Consider the following 16,140-nt stretch of genomic DNA (forward strand, 5'->3'; position numbering starts at 1 on the left):
TCTGCTCAGTATGTCTTCATGTGTTCTGATTGGAGTGTTCTTAATTTGTCTGAATTCTCTGCAGGCCTTCAGTTGAAAATATGTGATTCTTAAGAAGGGTGATAATTTTATTCTTGTTCTGCATTTGTAATTTCAAGTCCAACTGTTTTGAGATCCTCTTGAATTTTTTTGATCCAATGCCCGCCTGTCTTCTTTCCCAGATTTCTCACCACTAGTCATAAAATCCTGTTTTCTGACAATCATAAGATGTGAAAGAAATAATATATTTTCTTCTTCATCGTGCTGGTAACTGGGTCAATCTCTCGATAGACAGTTTCATTGGGGAGGATTGTCCAGACTCTCAAGCTGGTACTTTTTATTTGTACAAGTTCTGATAATTCTTCTTTCAGTTTTGAGAAGCTGATGAGTTCTTCTTTCATTTTTAATTTGGAACAATGTTTTGCAGGCGTAAATGACTTCAGGCAAAGTTAGTTTTGTGGTGTTGGATCTTAGTGTCTATTGGCAAGCATTTTTTGTTAGAAGTTGACCAGGTTAGAAATTGTGCTTTTTCATTTTGTTGGTTCTATTTATCCATGTTGCTTTCTCACTTAAGTTGTGCATATTGATTTCTTCAAGGTATTTAAATTGTAGGACTGTGTTAATTTTGTGATTATTTATGATGACTTTGTTGTCAAGGGGTTTCATTGGCATGATCTCAGTTTTTTTCAAAGGATATTTGTAATCCTGTTTTTAATGCAATTTTCTGGAGACTGGTGATCTGAGCACGGACTTCTTCCATGTCAAGGGCTAAGAGAGCTAAATCATCTGCAAACCCTAGGCAGTTTGTCCTTATTGAGGGTTTTGCTCCAATTCTGACTTTAGGTGGGTTTTCTTTTTGCCAAATTTTCATGATGTAGGCCTAATCGAGAGCCGCGTTGAAAAGCAATGGGGATAATCCGTCACGTTGTCTGAGGCCTGTATTTATTGTAAAAGCATTTGATATTTCTCCCCTGAACTTCACCTTTGAAATTGTGTTGGTTAAAGTTCAATAATTTTTGTTAATTTAGGATGAAGGCCATATGATCCAAAGGTTTTTAAAAGAGTGGGTCTCATAAGCCTTTTTGAAATTTATGAATGAAATAAACAGCTCTTTATTTGTGTATTTGTAATACTCCATTATTAGCTTCAGGCTGAGAATTTGGTCTAGGCAACTTCTGTATGGGAAAAATCCTCCTTGGTATTCTCAAAGTTGTGGTTCCAGAATGTGTTGTAAATTATGCAGGAGAAAATTTTGTAAGTGCACCCCAAAAGGGTTATTCCTCTGTAATTGTCTGTGTTAATGTTCTCTCCTTTTTTGAATAATGGATGTATTACGCCTGAGGTCCAATGTTCTGGGATTTTCTCTGTGATCCACATTTTGACTAGATGCTGATGTAGATTTATGATTGCTGGTTTCCCTCCTTTTTTCCAGATTTCTGCAAAGACTAGGTCTTCACCACATGCCTTATAATTTTTAGTTCCTTTGCGAATTCTACCTCATATGTATGTATTGTACCAGGAAAAATTAAGGATATGGGCATGAGAATCTTGCAAAGGGGTGTACGGTCCTTTCTAGAAGTTGCATCTGACCACCAGCAAAGAAGAGCAGAGGCTCTAGCTGGGAAGAACATCAACATACTCTGTGATGAAACTACAGATAGAAAGGGCCGTTGTGTTTTTATCATCATATTCCAAGTCCCAGCCGGATCGAAGAGGGAGCTGCACGTTGTTTCTGTGAACTATCTTGATGCAAAAAATGCTACAGACTATTCTCGTGTTTTTTTAGAAGCTCTGTGTAGTTATAGCCATATGATGCAGTTAAAGTGTTTGTTAGCGACAGTGCCCCGTACATGACCCGGTATAATGAAACATTAAGTGTGGTCATAGGGGATCATTTAATGCATGTACCGTGCTGGGCACATAAGATCAGCTTGGTTGGCAATAGTTGGGTTGCAGTGATGACAGATTTAAATCATTTGGTTGTGATGGTAAAATCTGCACTTTTGAACACAAGAAAGCGAAAATATAATTACAGTAGAACCTCGATAATTCGAAATCGGTTCATTCAAAATCCCGCCTAATTCGAAGAAGCTCTCGTTCCCGGAAACATGAGATACAGTTTTGCATGTTATTTCAATTGTTTAATTCGAAATACGGATAATTCGTAATTCGAAGTACAATGTCGCCCCCATTACCAAAATTCAGACTTTTAATTCAAAACTGCCTTTACATTTTGAAACAATAGTATGTTACAGAGTAATTTCAACTCGAAATTTATCCGCTCCGCGTCATAATAGAACGTGCGTTCCGGAACGTGGAGGGGTAGCTTCCCGCACTTACAACTACACTCACTTCGGTGGGTCTACAATGCGCTTCATGATTGCTAAGTTGAATAAAATCGGAATTCTTTTGTATTCAACCTTTTAAGGAACGCCGTAATTATCACGCAACAGGCAGTGTGCGGGAAAACAGAATCCACGAACACTGGCGATGCCGACAGTTGAGGAAAAAACGTGGCTCATATAATAAATTCGTAGGCACCGAACAATATTGCCATTGCCGGTGAAACTGCATTGTTTTATTTTAATGCCAGCCCAAACGGTCTTATGGTTTTAAAGGAGAAATTGCCAGTCGGGAAATCGTACAGGGGTGAGGGATGGGGGTCATAGTAGTGCGTTGCAATGCACATGGACGCGAAATAGGAGAGTGCCTCTCGTCATAGGAGAGTTCGATAAGCTACAATGTTTTAAGGGCGTCGGGCACTTTCCATGCCAGTACAAAGAATCTAAAAATGCAAAACAGTACATAAATCCAAAAAATAATGCATTTGCACAGGGGAACCGGCGTACTTTATCCTCGTCTTTGAATTGTGCGATTTTTTTCTTTCATTGCGTGAGGTTATATTTGTCAGTGATTTATCCAAGTGCATTATTTGAACATTGTAATGCAGCTTGTTGGATACATTTCGGAAATAGTTTTTTCTATGGCATTTGAAAGGTTTAAACTGTGAATCGAGGTGATTGCATGTATTAATGTATCTTAGAATACTTTGTGACGCGGCAAGTGTTTACATTTGTGAAGTACGAGACAAGTGCCATGGCGATAATCGTACAAGGATAGAGTCATAAGGAAGTTCGATTTTAAAGGCATCGGATACTTTCTGTGTAAATACAAGGCATCTAAAATGCATACAGTATAGTAATCCAATGAATAAAGCACTTGCACATGGGAGCCAGCATAGATTTCTCCTCGTCTTTGAATCGTGCTTTTTTTTTTTTTTTCCCTGCGTGAGGTTATGTTTACCAGTGAGATGTCCGAGTGCATTATTTGAATACTGTAAAATGCACCTTCTTGGATATGTTTTGGAAATAGTTCTTTTTTGATGGCATTTGAAAGGTATAAACTGTGAATCAAGGTTAACTGCATGCAGTAACGGGCCTTAGAATATTTTGTAATGCGGCAAGGGTTGGTACTTCTGAATTGCGAATTGGCGGTTAATTCGAAATCACGTAATTCGAAGTCCGATTTTTGAGTCCCAACGACTTCGAATTAACGAGGTTTTACTGTATTTACAATTCTTAACATACTGACATACATACGTATGGTCTGGAAGCAGCAACACTTACTGGATCAACAAAGAGTCGTCTTCAGATAACAGAAATGAAGTTTCTCCATTCTTGTCTACAAAAAACAAAAATGGATAAAATAAGGAATGTGTACATCAGACAGCAGCTTGGATGGGAAAGAAGCTGGCTGGAGACTCTAGAGGTGAAGAGAGTGCAATGGTATAGTCTCTTGAAAATGATAGATCTCCGCAGGACTCCGCGAGCATACTTCGACCGCAGTGTTCCTGGGAAGAGACAAGGGGAAGACCTTGTGATGTTTGGGAGAAGCAGATTTTCAAGGACCTTGATATTAGAGATGTAAACTGGCACCGCATATATTAACATCATCTATGGATGGACAGGACAAACTGGAGAAGGCTCGTACACAACTACAGCCGGCTTGCTGTAGCAAAGAAATGGTGGTGATGATGAATTTTAGGATTTGTATTACCTGTTAATTATGTGTGAAATGATTTTTTTTTTTTTTTTTTTTTATGTCTTTGTTGTGAGGATAAATGATATTTTACAAACTTTTTTCGTCACAATTTGTTTTATGTCGCATCGACACAGATAGGTCTATGGCAACGATGGTATAGGAAACGGCCATCAGTGGGAAAGAAGCGACCGTGACATTGATATTAAAGTACATTCCCCAGAATTTACTTGGTGTGAAAATAGGACCTCGGAAAACCACCCACCGACAGTGGGTAAAGTTTTAGATTATTTTGTTTTGTGTGGAACTTTGTCTTTTGGCAGCCCAGATTGTCTGGGAAGTAGTTGATCATTTCAAACAGTAAAAGTAAGTGATAACTATATGTATTTATGTGTCGCGCTGTCGATATTTTGTGCACGATTTCAGCTGCCATTGGGACTGTTACCAATCAGCTAAGCGAACCCGAAAACTGTACGTGAAGGACTCTTGACAAATCATAAGTCAGTCCATGACTGACCGCTCAGTTATGTAATCTAGAGCGAGGAGACGTCATACCAGGCAGTGCATGCGTGACACCCTTTAGAATTCCTATCACACACATGGCCGGCAGTGAACTAGCAGTTGCCCTTGAAGTATTGGCGAGCGCTTTAGCCTATCGGAATGCTACATTTTTCTTTAATAATTTAAAAATATACTGCCTTTTATGCTTTTAAAGACATACCGCAAATCTAAAGGCCAAGAGCTTTCATCAGAATGCTTTACGGTGTCAATTAGTTCAACTGTTCTCTCAAACTCGCAGTAACAAAAATCAGTCTAGTGGTTTAAATATATAGATTCACAGACATTGATAGTGTCATGGAATTATTACATTTGGCCTAAAAAGGTAGATTCATGAATGTTTTGGAAAATTTAGAAATTAGGTTTTTTGTAGAGTTCAAATGAAAAAGTCACAAGATAATGATAAGAGTTGAAGATCTTGAGTATGTTTAAGAAGTGAATCTCGTTTAACATTATCTTGATATTGAATATTTTATGTGATAGTAGTTTTCTAATCTACCATTAATAATTATTTATTCATTTGTTATAAATTGTGATATAATAGTTCTTTAAATTTAGATTAAACTAATGAAAATTATTGTATTGTTCTTATTTCTTTGATGTAATTAAGTTAGACTTTGATAATTGCAAAGGAAGGAAATGTTTCTTGTCCTTGAAACATGTACAGTGGAATCTCAATTCTCTGTTTTTGGAGGAACCACGAAAAAGAAACCTACAATACGGGAAAACGGAAGATCCGGTAACGAATGTACGATCAACAATTTGGCTAAACATCACAAAAAAGAAATATATATACTTATACAGAGATGCCAACTATTACGATTTACCCATCATAATTACGCCTTTACGAATCACACACCACAAATTACGATTTTTTGTTGATTTTTAAATCTAAGTTTATGAAGTGTTCAAAAGGATACACAAGGCGGCTTGAATTCTCAGAATATTATTTTCCGATTTCTCAGTAATAATTTATACCCCTTTCATGTCCCTCGTTTAAGAATATTTCGAGTTTTCACGCGCCGAACGCAGTGTGTGCTTCCAGTTCCGGAAATATAGGCACCTGTGAAGTGGTATATCTTGCGGAGTTGTTGTCTTTGTTCGTCACATAATCAGACTTCCATGCAAGTATGAGAGTTCTTTTGTCTTTGTTTCGGCGGTAAAGTGGTGACAAATTCCGTTTACTTGTGAATACTGTGTGCGTGACTGTTGAAGATGTATTTATTGCGATTTTGGTTGCCAAATTTACATATATTGCTCTTCTAGGATGTATGCTAATCGTGTGTTACGAAATGCGAAAGGTTTGAAATAATGAAGCGATTTCTTGTGCAGGAAAATAGGTGTGATTACATTACCGTGATTAGTGACGCTAGTAGTAAATATAATTGAAACATTTAGGGAGGTATACTCGGAAGAATGGCCTTCTTTAATGCATTCCTCAAAATCTCATTCACACGTGTTTTGTAGTGTGTGTAGCCGCGATGTTTCGGATGCGCATGATGAAGAACAAGACTGAATTTCGTGCTAATATGAACTCCGAACTGTTAAGTGCTCTGTTAGTGCAGAGGATGCACATGATATGAAAAAAAAAACATGTCACCAGTGTACGTTTACCAAACACAAGCTTTAAATTAAATGATACGTAAGTTAGTAAGATTACGGAAAAAAATCTACGACCCCCCCCCCCCCCTTGCCCTAACGGCTGCATTACGAATTACCTTTCTTGAAAGTTGGCATCTCTGCTTATAATCTTTCAAACATCCTAAACCAAACCAAACTACAGCCCCAATGTGCCTTCCGTCTACCAACCGACCGCTGCTTGGTCCGAAGGCCTGCAGATTACGAGGTGACGTATGGTCAATGTGACGAATCCTCTCGGCTGTTATTCCTGGCTCCTTAGACCGGGATCCCCATCTCACCATTAAATAGCACCTCAATCAAAGGTAATCGTGGAATGAGTGAACATCGAACCAGCCCTCATATCCACGTAAAAATGCCTGACCTGGCCGGGAATCAAACCCAGACCCTCTGGGTGAGTGGCAGGCAAGTTTGACTGCGGGGATGGCTTCAAACATTAATTGCCGGTATGTGACTTTAAAAAACTCGAATCTTCACATACAGTTTTACCAGGGAAACTTCATCAGTTTGAAAATCGGCAACTTTGATCAGTGAAACTTTGAAAAACCTAATAACACCAAGCCGAACAACAGTTGACCACAAGTAGTTTTTAATTCTCTAACCTAATAAAATAAAGCACCTTGGATACAAAAGCGCCCAACGTAATGGCAAAATCTCTTTTTCTTTAAATCTTCCATTGTAATTTGGTCACCGGTATACTGTTTGTAGTCAGTTTATGGAAATCTTGTACCGCGTAAATTAGGCCTACATCGACTTTTAAAGGTGATGTTGAACTCGAGAATATGGTTTTGAATGTAAGTCTTGAAATGTGGTGCTGGAGGAAAATGTTAGGGATTCCTTGGACAGCTCATCACACGAACACATCAATCCTGAACCAACTTCAGATAAAAGTTTGTCTATCGTGTAAGGTCTCTCAACGGATTGTACGCTACTTTGGACATATAATGCGCCGAGATGGTAGTCTACAAAAGCTGATTGTTGAGGGCAAAGTCCAGGGAACCAGACAACGAGGACAAATACCAACGCGATGGATTGACATGGTCAACGGCCCCCTACAGTGTTCTCTCAGAGTAACCACATTGAAAGCTTTAGATAGGGAAGAATGGCGGAGTATGGTTCATCGGCTAGAGGGCTGAATTTTATGATAGTCACGACACCTCAGTCATGAGGCAAAACGATGAAGAAGAAGAAGAATTGATTCTCATGTTCTCGAATGCATTATATTCAATTCCGCCCGTCACTAATTACAATCAAATTGGAAAGAGAAAAAGTATCATCAGAACTTCTGAATTTACGGTTATCCAAGGCCTTGAGCTCAGCTGGAAAGTGTGCTCGCTGTACAAGTCGGTACAAGTGTGAAATGATACACAGTTTTTAAATGTAATGTGCTCAAATAAAACGATTTTTTTAAAATAACATTTTAACACAAAAATGTGAAAATCCCAGTCTTACATTAGGACCAAAACGGTAATAGGCAATCCCAAAACCTACCATGGCTTTATGTATGTAAGGTGCAACATCTGTTCCGGTCTCGATAACATAATCATATACAAAAATATTAAAATACTAAATTTGTGTTACTTAAGGAGAAGCAATGTTGATTCCTGCCTGAAAGCTCAGTCACTATACAGTGCCCTGATGGAAGTGTCTAAAACCTGTTTGGCAATACATTCGAAAAAAGTAATAAACATCTACCCCTGGACATAATTTAGACATTTTTCAAGTACAAATATTTCACTAAACTCGTTCCGTCTTCAAGTAGAGCTGTCGAAATGTGCTATGTCTCTTTCCAGTTGTTGTGAACACTATCTGCTTTATGATTTTGATTCTCTAAACAATACCACCCAAAGATGGTCCCTTATGCAAGTTCACTGCCGATCGCTTTTCCGGTATAGTACTTCCTCAAATTGCCGCAGTGATGGGACGTTAACACCAAGATCCATAAGTATGCTGTAACAGTCCTTTCGTGAGATACACTTTCTTGAAAAACGCGTGGTTGAGGATTTAGCATTGATGGGACTGAAATTCTGGACAGTTGATAGGAGAAATTGTTTCTTCGAGGAACGGATAATGCTGGATTTTTACAATGTGATTTAATTAGGATGCTCACGGGACCACATAATTCGAACGGATAATACGGGAGAATGTAGTTTCCGGGAACGTATAATCGAGGTTCTACTGTACAATGAATATATTTCATTAATAGAAAGTGTATTGACGAGGTGATTTTAACCAGAATATCGGTACTATTTAAATAGTTTGTCAGGAGTGTAAAATCTTAATTATCACAAAAGTAATCCTCTCCTCTCTTCAGAAGAAAATTTCTATTCAACGATGAGAGAATTATCAGATAAACAAGATAGTCTGTAGAAAATTACGAAAACCAATCTCATAAATTCACAAAATCCATGATCACATCCAAGCTACAATCGACAAATATCTACAGAAAATACAACAAAATATGATGCACATTATTTACAAGTCCCTTCACTTCAACTCTAGTCATTAGTGATTATTATTTAATTTGAATTGGGGGTATTATGAAAAAAATTTTACAAACATGAGTGTCTCCTTCAAAGATCAGCCTATAATTTCATTAACTCATTGCGGACCGTGGACGGCGTAAGACGTTCAAGCTTGCTCCTATGCTGCAGGCCGTGGACGGCGTTAGACGTTTAATGTTCTGCGCAAAGCAATGCTGTTTATATTAGTCATCTATGCATTCTTACACCTTAGTCAGCATTACTGGTTGTAGCAGGCAGTTGGTTGACCTTGTTGAGATAACCCTCGCGTTGAGTGGGCTCATGTTTATCTTAGCAGTTTTAGCTGGAAAATCTCATAACTTCCTCGCGCGTCAATTCAGTACTTGAGATTCCAATGCAGTGCGTGTCGTCCTTACCGAGTGTAGTATAATGGCTTACAATACAAAGTTTCTTACGGAAGATTAAATAGATATTGTTCACAATGATTATTCTGGTGATGAACTTATTCCTGAAATAGACTCGGATAGTGAAAGTGAGAGTGGTGAGGAAATTGCGATTCCCGAATCCGATAGGCCTATAAAGAAAAGTGAAGTGCCTGATACGTATCATTCTAGTTATTGTCCACCCGTTCCACCATTTACAGAGAATTCAGGTATAAACGTTCAAATAGAAAATAAGCAGGATATTTTGAGTTACGTGAGTATTTTCATGAATGACAAATTTTATCAGTATGTGTGAGCAGACCAATCTATACGCGAGTCAAGTGATTAGTGCGGCGCCCCGTCCTTTCTCAAAGAATTCGATCATGCAATCGTGGAAACCGATTAGTCCAAAATCCTGATGTAAAAATGTACTGGACCGAAAACCCTGTTATTCATACTACGATATTTTCTAAAACAATGTTCCGAATACGCTTCCTTCATATTCATTTCTTCACTTCGGTGACAGTAATCTTTATGCCGAAAATATAGATAGGCTGTATAAAATTAGATGTATTTTGAAACCTGTCACATCATATATCACACCTTAAATATTTACTACAGGTAAGCACAAAGTATCATTTTTCTAACACTTATAGTTTAGGAGTAAATGTAAATTGTATTAAGTGATGCACGTCAAGAGGGCCGGGCATGAAAATGGCCGGTCCAGGCATTCAAATGTCCCACTCAGAAGCAGGTACTGAACGTGTTAACATGACCCTAATATGTGACTGAAGCTTAAGAATATTCACTTGCGAGATTTACCTAATTCATCTTGAAGTCATGGTTGAAAAATTCATCATAAGAAGAAATATTATCCAAAAGTCGATGAAGTAGTTCATCTAAAAGATCATAGAAAGTGCACAAGACTATGTTCGATGGCATGAATAAATAATGGGCTAAAATATCATCAAAGGACTGGGCAGAAGTATTTTCCATTCCTGCCTTATTTAATCTGAATGTGTCAAATTTATCACTGTGCTCCATACAAATGTATTTCAATACACCTTCATTTGTCCCATATCATACATGACTCTGCGGCGTACTCTGGATTTCCCACCAGAAAAGAACAAAATTAATTCCAGAACACATCACAAATCTAAGGAAACTGAGTGAATTGGCTGTGTGATAAGGGGTGTGCAGCTGTGAACTTGCATTCTGGAGATAGTGGGTTCACACCCCACTGTCGGCAGCCTTGAAGGTGGTTTTCCATAGTTTCCCATAGTAGCCGTAAGACCAATGTGTGTCAGTGCGACTTAAAGCCAATAGTTTTTTTAAAAAAATTCTAAGGAAATTGGCATTCATCCTGACACACATTGCTGTCATGATTATTAATTTGTCACCTAATGTCTGAATCATTAATAAGTTTCTATAATCTGCCCTTCCTAAATTTATCACAGTCATGAGTCTGAGCAACTTTCAGAGAAAATAATTGAAAAGCCGACTTAAAATCCTGATAAAGATGAATCGACCTACAGTAAATATCACTGGCAATATTACATATAAATGGGTTTATTTAACATTAGGGTCTCTGATCTTTAATTGTGATTTTGATTCACAATAAAAATATTACAATAAACTTCCATCATGTAATACTGCTCTATTGTCGTACACATCGTCAAATCCACAATCAGACTAGTAGGGAAATTTGAAGTGGAAAGTTGTCTAAAGCATTACTACAATTACTACCATTACTTCAAAAAAAAAGAGACAGTCACAGAGTAACAAGGTACAGTTGGGATGGCCATTATAGAACATTGATTGACTACGTAATCACGAATAAAGATGGTGGAAGATACATCACAGATGTAAAGGTCATCCCTAGTGAAAGCATGGACAGTGACCACAGATTGCTAGTAGTAGACTTCAAACATAAGACTAATGAAACGCAGAAAATTATTATGAAAAAAAAAAACAAGGGTTAAAACTAGGAAGTTGCAAGAAGTCCAAATAAAGGAAGAATATAAACTAAGGATTCAACAGAGTCTGCCGAAGAGTGAAGTAACCAACGTTAATGAAGAGTGGAAAGCTTTCAAAGACGCCATTGTGGAAGAAGCCAAAAACTATGTGGAGTTAAAAGTCCCATCAAAAGAAAAAAGGAGACACCATGGTGGAATGATAGAGTGAAAACAGCAGTGAAAGAAAGAAACCAATTTAAAAAAGGCACTGGACAAGGAAAAACAGAAACAGGGACAAGAACGCAACAAGAAATACAAAGACTCCAAGGAGTATACAGGAACAAGAATCTTGCTGTAAAAAACATTGTAAGGGAAGAAAAAGAGAAGACATGGAATGAGTTTGCAGACAAACTGGAAGAGGACAGTAGAGGAAATATGAAATTGCTATACAGAGTTGTGAAAAACAAGCGAAGGAATCAAGAGACCATAAAAGCAATAGAACGTGATGATGGAACTCCGGCACAAGAAGAGGCAGAAATTAAACAGGAACTCAAGATCTATTTCGAAAAGTTGCTGAATGGAGATACAGAAAACATAACAGATAGAGGAGAGCCAAGTCGAGGAACCACAACTGAACCACCAATTACATGGCTTAGATGAACTAAGTGCAGATATGCTGAAAGCAGTGGGAATGCCAGGAATCCAATGGCTGTACAGACTGCTCAACAAGATATGGGAGGAAAATACTATTCCTGATGACTGGAAGATGGGCATCATTGTACCTCTGCTCAAGAAAGGAAACCGACAAAAATGTACTAATTATCGTGGTGTTACACTGTCTCATGTCCTGAAAATATAGGGAAAAATAATAGAGACCAGAATCAGAGATATTGTTGAACCAATTTTGGAAGAAGGGTAGTATGGTTTCAGACCAGGAAGGTCAACTACAGACCTTTTATTTGCAATTAGGATGAAAATGGAAAAATACTGGGAAAAGAATAAGCCTTTATTTCTAATATGTTTGGACATTGAGAAAGCCTACAAGAGTGTTCCAAGGGAAGGAATTTGACAATGCATGAAAGAACTTCAAGTGCGAGACAGCCTCATAGACAAAGTGAAAATGTTGTATAGTAGGAATAGAAGTTGTATTCAAGCAGGACGCGGTTTGTCGGACTGGTTTGAAACAAAGAGAGGAGTGCAGCAGGGCAGCTCATTGTCACCATTTGTATTTATTATTGTGATGGATGTAGTAATGAAATCTATTAAAAGGAAAGAACCTGGAGATATCAAAGCCTTCACATTTGTGGATGATGTTGTGATCTCGAGTGACTCAGAAGAGGGATAGGGAGAGAGAATGCAAAGCTGGAATGAGGAGTTTAAGAAATATGATTTAAACCATCAGTAAGACCAAGACGGTGGTGATGAAAGTGTATGGGGAAGGAGCAGAGCCAATAGTCATGTTAAATGAATCCCAACTGGACCGCGTTCCAGTTTTCAAATACTTAGGTAGCATTCTATCAAATGACAACCTAGCAAAACATGAGGTGAACAATTGAATCAATAAAGCAACACAATTTTACCACCAGGTAAGACACCTGCTGTAGGATGAGCAAATACCTATGAAAACAAAAATGACATTGTACAAACCCTTACACCAATTCTTACATACAGTCTCGAAACCACAACACTGACCAATAGAGATAACTCCAAACTCCAGGCAGCTGAAATGAAATGCCTATGCACTATGATCCAGAAAACCAAGAAAGAGAAGATTAGGAATGAGAAAATTAGAGAAGTAGGAATAGATGATTCTCTCCTCAATAAGATTCAAGACTGAAGTGGTTTGGTCACATGAAGAGGGTGCCAGTTAACAGAACTGCAGGGAAGGAATTTGACAGAAATGTAGAAGGAAGGCGACCCGTGGGAAGGCCATGAAGGAAATAGATAGATTTAATTATCAAAGATGTACTGCTGAGAGTTCATGATTGGGACAAGTTGGTGGTGGAGGAATGGTACAAGGACAGGATGAGATGGATGAGGCTCATATACCACACCAGGGAAACTGGAGATGGTTTAGGATGATGATGATGATGATGAATCTGTTACTACTTTACAATTGTACTTAAATTTTGCTGTCTTGTTCCACCTCGTGGTCTCCTTCTGGTTCTTTACGGTTCCATTTTGCTGCTCCTGGGAGTCTTCATTTCGCATACATACTTAGTGATTCTCCGTGTCGAACACTCTGGAAACAGAGGCACTGTGTAGTCCAAGTCTTCCTGGTTGGAATCTCATCTTGAGCACGATGACAGTCTCCACCTACAACTGATATAATTGCCGTAAGTATTTGTGTGGGTAGTATATTCCAACAATGACAGTCTCTAGGGAAAGATACTTCACTTGCTCCCCGAAGAACAACAAATTAATGAGAACGTGAATTTTGTGGCAGACACACTCAACTCCACCTAAAATGACGTAGAACAGAATCGAACAGGGATTGCTTTTCAATGACATCGTATCAAAACTTCCAGACTGTTATCTTGTAATTCCACTTACCTTCTCTATTGAGCCACAAGATTATACTAGCAAACACTGGTGATAGTTCTGACACAGTTTTGGAAAGAAAACCGGTTTCCTTTAATTTAAAATGCACACACTGACTCGTCTTTTTAATACAGCTGTTCCAGCCACACGTTGACCTTGATCTCCACCAGAGCTTGTGATGTAGCAATTCCAAAGCACTGACAGGGCATATATGACACTCGCACCTTCTGACACGTAAATTGAACTTGTACCAGACCCAGAACATGTTATTTATGTATATATGTCATCTAAGAAAGACAGTGAAAAATAATATTGAATGAAACCTTTGGCAGGAAGTTTCAGAATGTTCCTTTATTTATTCTTATTGGTTTACTTATACACAAACGAGCCTGGAGTCTTTATACTGACTAAACAGGTTCCCCAGCATTAATTAATGTTTTAGAAACTTATTTTTAAAGTTTGGAAAATGGCTCACCTGTTGTACACTTCCATTAAAATTTGCAAACTGAAGATGTTTTGTTCTTCTTTGCAGGTATTGGATGAGGAAGCTGAAGTGTTCGTTGTCAAAATGTGGAGGTTACTCATCTATGAAATAGAAGCAAAGAAATTGGGGTTAGTGAAATGAAGACAAATCTTGTGTGTCATACAACATTTATAAACTCAGGAAAGGATGTCATCACAGTGTAAACTGATGTGGTGAATTTTTAGTGCTACCATCAGTAGTGCGTAGGAGTTGCCAACTTTATCTGTGATTTCTCAATACTGTGCAACTCGTTAACTTACAACTATTCATCTGCATTGCGAAATAATATTTATTTCACAGCAGAGAAATTAAAAGATAAAAAGTTCACTGTTTCATTTGCAACACATCGTTGAATTGTTGCAGATGTGCGTTTTTTTATTTCTGTTCAAGGAAATAGGACAGCTCAGTGCTGAAATTTGTAGGAACTGGAGTACTTTACTGTGAAGTGTGTTTTAGTTCTTTTTTCAGTGATAAGTAAACTGTTATGTTATATATTATTCCAATCTGTAAGATAAAGCACTATTACTTAGTTCATTTGTGACATTTCTGAATCATTCTGTAAATATTGTCTAAAATCATGTCACAGTATTCTGCTTTAAATGAATTTAGTTGTTAATTTGTTCTTCTTTATCATAAACAGAAAAAACATTTGTATATAATGTCATTTGTATCAACCGTATATGATGTAACCCAATTTTCCCAGGCCCACCAAGTGGATTTCCCAGGGGTAGGATTATTGAAACAAAACTTTCTTGACAAAGACACAATTTAGTTGTATAGTCCAACTGAAGAAGAAAAAAAAAAAAAAAAATTGAAAATAGTATGTAGGCAAGGATGTAATCCACTCGTCAAATAGAAGGAAGAATCCATTGGAAGAAAATACCTTGTACTGAAAGCCAGGTAGAAGTTTCCCAGGCCAAATCATACCTTGTAAATACAGAATACCCATCTATATGGATGAAAGTGTGCAACTCATATGTTTGAGAAGCTTATTTGTGTATATATAATGTTAAAGTTTTGTATTGTACAAAAATGAAAAGAAACCATGTTTAAACTTTGAATGGTTGGGGAATTCTTGCCAAGAACACCAAATCTGGAATTTTAAAAAGTTCTATTTGTAATAAAAAAACCTTCAAACTTTCTTGAATGATTACTTATTAGGGACAGTAAATACCCCTTAGTACTAACTAAAATGTAAATCTGAATTATGCTTTCGTTGAGGTCAGCTGTCCTTAAAGCAGAATATATGGAGTACCGTAGCTGGTGAATAGGTACAGCTATCAGGCACTTGTTTCATTATGTCTAAAATTATTTCAAATCCCGACACAGTTGTTCAACATTTTTGGATACAAGAGACCTAAGTCACTATACTATGTAAAGAACTTTCTTTAGGATATGTATGGGCTCACTGTATGGTAGTTGCCATGATAACATTGCGCCATCTTCCTTTCTCTCCTCTGTTCTCCATTTGTATTACTGGTAGATGGAAGTCACTTGTTAACTGTTTTTGAAGCTGGAAAATGTGTTAGTAGATTTGATTTAAGAAAAGCCCCAGTGCTGCACTTCATGAGATAAATTTTCACAAAATATTGTGGTTCATACTCTTGAAGCCTCTGTGGCCTAGGCTGCAGCACGTCAGCCTCTCGTTGCTGGGTTCCGTGGTTCAAATCCTGGTCACTCCATGTGAGATTTGTGCTGGACAAAGCGAAGGTGGGACAGGTTTTTCTCTGGGTACTCTGGTTTTTCCTGTCATCTTTCATTCCAGCAACACTCCAGTGACAGGCTTCGGCCAGTACAATTCCTATCCTCGCCGCAAGATGGGGGCTTAATTCATTCCATCCCTGACCCGGTCACTGACTGGAAAACAGGTTGTTGTTCATACTCACGCAAAGTATGTAGACTATTCACTTTGACTCAGGTTTTATGAGATTCTCAAGATTTTGACTGCCTGTCTCGAGCCTCTC

The 16,140-nt window shown here is 37.9% G+C and overlaps 1 protein-coding gene across 2 annotated transcripts in view; it reads left to right on the forward strand.

The window, feature by feature from the left end:
• Positions 1-14,835, forward strand: part of LOC136877254 (RNA-binding protein 25) — a 305,057-nt gene extending 290,222 nt beyond the window's left edge. For both annotated transcript variants that reach the window (XM_067151122.2, XM_067151123.2), the window contains one exon: positions 14,186-14,835. In XM_067151122.2, coding sequence (XP_067007223.1) covers positions 14,186-14,278 — 93 coding nt within the window. In that variant the 3' untranslated portion in view covers positions 14,279-14,835. The remainder of the gene's footprint in view (positions 1-14,185) is intronic.
• Positions 14,836-16,140: the final 1,305 nt, after the last annotated feature.

Source organism: Anabrus simplex, chromosome 7 (genome assembly GCF_040414725.1).
Source record: "Anabrus simplex isolate iqAnaSimp1 chromosome 7, ASM4041472v1, whole genome shotgun sequence".
Lineage (NCBI taxonomy): Eukaryota > Metazoa > Arthropoda > Insecta > Orthoptera > Tettigoniidae > Anabrus > Anabrus simplex.